At 42.1% G+C, this 6,385-nt stretch overlaps 1 protein-coding gene across 1 annotated transcript; it reads left to right on the forward strand.

Annotated features, from left to right (window-relative positions):
• The first annotated feature begins 447 nt into the window (after positions 1–447).
• Positions 448–4,689, forward strand: LOC147446922 (uncharacterized). Its single transcript, XM_086522858.1, has 2 exons — positions 448–1,040; positions 3,850–4,689. The coding sequence occupies exons 1-2, from the start codon at positions 512–514 to the stop codon at positions 4,302–4,304; spliced, it is 984 nt and encodes a 327-aa protein (XP_086378984.1). The 5' UTR covers positions 448–511; the 3' UTR covers positions 4,305–4,689.
• The last annotated feature ends 1,696 nt before the right edge of the window (positions 4,690–6,385 follow it).

Here is a 6,385-nt window from a genome sequence, read left to right on the forward strand (position 1 = left end):
CGTGCGAATGCACTCTAAGGCTATGGTCACGCGAGGCTTAGTTCTTCGTAGATCAACCGACAGGCCCTGACGCATGGCAACTTTCCAAAGCTTCTCACCAGCTTAGTACGCCAACTATGCCTATTTATGCATAGTCACAAAATTATGCCGGTGTACTCCCGGTCAACTCTTTCTCTCTCTCTCTACTTGTTGCCAACGGTGGACGCTTTGCGCTACTGTAAGTAGCTATCGGAGCTTAGTGTGAACTAAGCCTCACGTGACCATGCTCTAAGCTAACTTGTGGCTTCAACATCTCTGGCATATTGTACAGGCTAGTTTTTAACACTTTGCAGATAGATACCAGCTTCATTTTTTGGCCTTGCTAGTTCGAATTTTGGCATAATCTATTAATTATTAAATATAGGTGTCGCTTAAATTAGGAGACTTAATCTTGAGGTTCTTTGAGGTGGGCAAAAAGTGTGCTTCATGAAGCCTAGCACAATATTCTAGTTTGTATTCCCTTGTTCAAAAGATGATGATTGCACAACTTAAAAGTGTATATATGAAATATGAGGAGCACTGGGGCAGACGGCTAGCTTTTTTATCCACAAGCAATCAGGGCAAGCAAGACGACAACAATAGACCTTCCATAGCTGGCGTACTAACACAAATCTCTCTCTCTCTCCCTCTCTCTCTCTCTCCCTCTCTCTCTCTCTCTCTCTCTCTCACACACACACACACACACACACAGCAGCTGAACATGACAATGAGGAATGGATCTTACTTGGGCGAACTCACGAGGTCGGTGTGGAGCAGAAGGAAGGCCATCTTCTACTGCGTGAGCGCAGTGTCGTTGGCAGGTAACGTGGCGATGGTGGCAGAGACGTGGTTTCAGGTGCGGGTCTCCGATATGGCAGGCGTGATGCAGCAAATAGTGCGCGAGGCCGCGGAAGTGGTCATGATGCAGAGGCGGCCGGTGGCTTACATGCTGCTCAACTTCATCATCCTCTGCGTGCTGCTCAAGGCGGGCTTGCTCTCAGGCCACAAGCACAAGCTCAAGGGTGCTCTCTCTCTCTCTCTCTCTCTCTCTCTCTCTCTCTCTCTCTCTCTCTGTGTGTGTGTGTGTGTGCGCGCGCGCGCGCGCGCTGCTCAGGGCGGGTTTACAATCAGCACCTCTCTTCGTCGGATAGATTGGATCTTTCCTACCACGTTAAAATTCTGTTCTTCTTCTTTTTCTGGTCTAGAGTTCAAGACTCTTATCTTTCCAAACGCCTCGAACAGAATGTCCACATGGTTAGAGCATGTGCAGGTTCAGACGAGCCCAGGGGAAGAAAAGTGAGCCGCCGCTTCGTCTGAGCGACCTTGGAGGAGGCAAAGAGGAAAAGGTTGAGAGAGGCGTGCATTCTTCGGCGCCGCCCGGGGGGGGGGGGGAGGGGAGGGGCTGCTACGAAGGAAGAGAAACTTCACTTGCAGCGAACCAGGTCAGCCACACAGTTGACTATGCGCAAGATTTCCACCGCAGCGTCTGAATCCAGTCTTATACAACTCAAAAAAAAATTCAATTGGGTGCAAGGTCATTTAAAGTAATCATTTTCTTTGACAGGCAAGCGACGGGGACCCAATCATTTGTAATGCTTAAATAGTAAAAATCTTAAGAAATGCGTGGAAAAATATAAATATAAAAGAGCGTGAGAAAGGGGGAGACAGACCACGTGGAGGGCATGCTTTTCTCTTCCCCCTTTAGGATCTCTCTCGCGCACACCGCATAGGCATCTTTGTCTATGTACGCGCACACACACTATCGCGCATATGTGAAGCACCTCTCTAAGGCGAAAATGGCGCACAATGTAGAGGCGAAGGTGCATCTATATATAGCCAGCCTTTCACTGTATGCATTGGCAGTGTTCGCAGCGCATGTAGGCAGCTAGCCATGCATTGCAGGTAGTGCATATAGACTCTAGAGATTGTGCAAACATTTGCCATAGCCTCGAGGTCGAAGTGTAATATTGAGAAGTCAAGAGTGATCCCACCTTCAAAAAATGACTCATTCGAGTGATTTGTATGGACGGGAGAGATTGTGGCAAAAGGAAACATTTTTTGACACCAAGGAGTCCCTCTTGGGAATCGACATAATGCACAAGCATAGATTCCAATGGGTCTTAGATAGGGTATGCGAAGGTGGGAGTATGTGTTGCTTCCCTTCTCGAGCAGGGCCAAAGTGATGAATTCATTCATGCTCCCGTATATAGTCTTCATTGGCCCGCTCCTCAAGATAGCCAAAAGCAATTGGAAAGAATGTTGGTCAAGGTTGATGCTTGGCGACTTGTGGTGGATGCGGTAGCTGATCGTGATGCGGGTCAACGGCTTGGTGATAATGTTTTCATATCCAGGCTTGCATTAGTGTTGGGGCATGTGGGGACAGGGCAGCGGACCCCTCTTTGTGGCGGCACCCCCTCATGGATCTTTGTTTGCTTTTTTATTTGCGAATTTAGAAGGTAGATTTAGACGTCTGTTTGCTGTGAGTGTGGCATTCGGGCACCTTGCAAAGCGAGACTCTTGTTTGATCCTTATGCGTCCTTGCACCCATAGCATGTAAAGGTTTGGGATTCCTTGTAAAATCCTTGGGACAATGATCTTTTGGTATTGGGCTATGTATTCATCTATGTTGGTGATACCATGGCTCACTCGAGCATCGTTTCTTGGTAATTCTTTTTTCGATTTTTATATACTAATTCACTATGTGAATATTGGAAAAATAAAAGAATGTATGTATGGCAATACATACATGCATTTGAATGTCTTCTTCTATATGGGAAGGGACTCTTGCATTGTAAAAAAGTTGACAAGCCAAATTTGAAAGATATCGTATAGAAAAGTAGGAAATGGATTCTTTCTGTTGGAAACGACGAGTGGACGAAAACACTCTTGAGCATTAGATACTTAGAAAGTGTTAAATGTGAGCTATCAGCTACAAGTTGAAGCACATATTGAATCGGAACTGTGTAAGTGGTTAAGAAAAGCCAACCGTCTACACCTTGTTAGCCGATGGATATGATGGACTTTGCATTTGGGTGATTCCCATGTTAGCCGATGGTATTATTAGTTTGAACCTTGGATGCCTTGGCTTGATCAGAGCAAGACTACTATAAAGATTCTTTTTCGGTTTTGAATACAAAGGTCCTTTTTGTCTCTTTTGGCTCCTCAAGGCACATGCATGCCTTGAAACTTCTTGTACATTCATTATGAGAGTATGGCAAAAATCAAAATTTTTAAAAACAATGACAAACAAAAGAGACAATGCTTGCAATTGGTGAGGAAGAGCACGGTGAGTATAAATTATGCCCCTCCCTATCCCCTTTTTTGGCTTAAAGAAGGCCATAGAGGAGTGGTGGAGAAAATGTGCAAACCTCTCACCATCACATTAAATGTAATGTAATCCTTTTTCACTGTGAACAGGTACGTCTACCTCAAGTACGTCTGGGCATAGCCACAAATCAGCTCTCACTCCCTAATATTCTCTTGGGAGATACTAGGGCTACCATTAGACAGGACTCTAAACTCTAACAAGGGGTAGGGGGACTAATACTACATTGAATGCGTATGCAAGCTTGTAAGTTGGAAGGCGAAAATGGAGTGTACTATATATGCGAGTATGTAAACGATTGTGAAAATATTGAAACATCAACTTTGACCTTTGTGAGAAAAATGATTCAAGGATTGTGTGTGTGTGTGTGTGTGTGTGTGTGTGTGTGTGTGTGTGTGTGTGTGTGTGTGAGAGAGAGAGAGAGAGAGAGAGAGAGATTAAACTTTTTCAATTTCTCTTTGTGGTGTTGAACTCTTAACTCAAATCAGGAGGTGCTTGATTTTCAGGAGAGACATCAATGCAAAACTTTGTGGCTGGTTGGTGGAGCAAAGTATCATCACCATCTCTTTCTCAGTTATCTATTGATGATGGCAAGCTTATGCATATGGGCAAGCATAGGAACTCATCTAACAATGTACAAAGAGAGCCTTCTAAGAATAGTGTTGATGCATCCAATCTCAATATTGGCAAGCACATAAAACCAACAAGAGCTAGCATTTTCACCATTGAGCCACTCTTAACACAAGAAACACCCCTTGCTTCTACTCCCTATGTTCACGAGGATACTAGTACATCTACTATGCATCATTGGTATTGTGAAGGTGGCATAGGTGACTATGATATGAACCGGAAAGAGTTCAATGCAAGAGTAGAGGGCTTCATTTCCAAATTCAAGAAAAACCTTTCCATGCAAAGAAAAAACTCTCTTAATCATCTCCTAAGCTTTGTAGGTCAAAGATAGCATGTGCATCTTCCTTCTATATTTTGAAATCATTTACACACAAACTCTAGCTGAAGGGCCGCTTCATAGAACTATTTAGGCCTCCTATTGAAGGATATCTACAAAAAATATTTAGGCCGCTAAATTTTGAGCATGTACATGCCCCCTTATTCACTCAATGCTCAAGGACTCTACTACTCTTCCTCTCATACCAAGTGCACCCCTTAATTTTAAAGGGCACTCATACACAACCGTAGATGATACCATATTGTCATACATGCACTCATTGCAGAAGATGATTCATCAGAAAATGCTTCCTTTCTCTCCATTGATAAATGTCATGTACGCCTTCATTGAGCCTGTTAATGCCAAAAATTACACTAGAAAATGCTTTTTCATTTTTACATATGAAACCCTCAAAAACTATGTTTGATAAGAGGAAATATCTTCTCCCTCTTTTTGAGAGCTAGAATGGTAAAGAAAAGGTCATGATTGAAGTAGGCTAGTATTTTAACTTTGTTGATGACTGTACTTATCCACATACCATATTATAAAACATAGTAGTGGCATAAGGTGCCTCTTGATGCATTAAAACATTGTGTCATATTACTAATCTCCAAGTTAGGAGGAGCACCGTGAATACATTTTGGAGGGAAGTTGCCAGACATGTTAATAACAAAGGGATCTCCAAGATTGCTCATCTCTAGGACAACGAAAACTGCTATTGGAAGGATGTAGACCAATTGATGCAACAAAATAAGTTGAATCTAGATGAAAGGATTTTGATCAGTAGAGTATCAAAAGCTCTATCCAAGTGCCCAATTTCTATCCTTGGGCCGGAACTCGATTGGAAAGCTTAGCATTGGCCCAAAGATAGAGTTTTCGCACCTCCCAAAATTTTGGAGACATATGGAAAGCGAGTATATAAAATGGACTGGTTCACCCTCTTTTCCAAATTATGGAAAGTAAAGCTATATGAAGAGAAATATCAGAAGAGTGTAAACAGTAACAATATTCGAGAGGCAAAACGGACAAGCTCTATGAAGATATTCATTTAGAAGGTTTTGTGGGGGCTATCCCAAATGGGGACAAGATTTGTATTAGAGGGCTTGGCCCAGACAATGGCTCTAATGTTAATAGAATTTAATTAAGAATTGAAAGGTATGTATGTGTATGCATGGACATGGACATGTATGTGCATGTGTATGCATGACCATGGATGTCCATAAGATGACCCATAGCCATGGACCCATCTCTTCGGGAAAGAATGGCTAAGCATGGGATTACATGAGGTGTGGCACCCAAGATGGCATGAAATGCCTAGGGAATGGATACTTGAACCCTTTGTAGGAAGCCTAAGACAACTCTACCATTGGAAATAACAATAGGGGGAACACTAGGAAAGTGGGGGCTAGCTTAGAGAGCAAGGAGACAGCTTAAGCATAGCCCCAGCTTCCCAAAGATCAATAAAAGGAGTCCTTTTCTCGCCAATTGTACACTCATTTTGGACAAGGAGACTTTGTTGTCGTGGTAATAACATTGTTGAAGCATCTCCAAGGCTTTTTGAGACCAAGAAATGCAAATCATAACGAGATAATGGAAATCGTGTTGATTTACTTCTATGTGCACTTCTCCTCTTTTCTCAAAAAACTCTAAAATGCTATCACAATCTCTTACTCTTACTTATCTAAACCCGGCTAGAATAGCAAGAACTCTACTATTATAATCTATCCTATGATTCTTCTACACGCATACAAGATGCCATTAAATAAAAAGTCGATGTTGTACTTGTGCATTAAGGAGTTATTGCTTATTGGCACTCTATTTATGCACCTATATATATTGATTTACACATGTTCTTGTTCGTTTTCTCTTGAAAATTGAGTAAAGGAAATTAAATTGTCAATAACCATATCATTAATCCCTTTAATTAAGATGCCAACGTACTTTTTATCCTAAGTTCTTGGTCTACATCAAGCCTATAGTGAAGATATACCATTGTCAACCATAAATGTGACGAAATGATCAGCTCAATTGTGATTAGAGCACGTATATTAATGTATAATCTACCATATTTCTATAGCATGGAAAATCACTTTAGC

The sequence above is a fragment of the Adiantum capillus-veneris genome, chromosome 11 (assembly GCF_014529385.1).
Source record: "Adiantum capillus-veneris isolate H3 chromosome 11, ASM1452938v2, whole genome shotgun sequence".
Classification (NCBI taxonomy): domain Eukaryota; kingdom Viridiplantae; phylum Streptophyta; class Polypodiopsida; order Polypodiales; family Pteridaceae; genus Adiantum; species Adiantum capillus-veneris.

Excerpts from the sequence above, each read along its gene's own strand:
- LOC147446922 (XM_086522858.1), top strand. The coding sequence starts at position 512 with ATGATGATTGCACAACTTAAAAGTGTATATATGAAATATGAGGAGCAC. Across the intron at positions 1,041-3,849 it reads CCACAAGCACAAGCTCAAGG|GAGAGACATCAATGCAAAAC; the intron begins GTGCTCTCTCTC and ends CTTGATTTTCAG.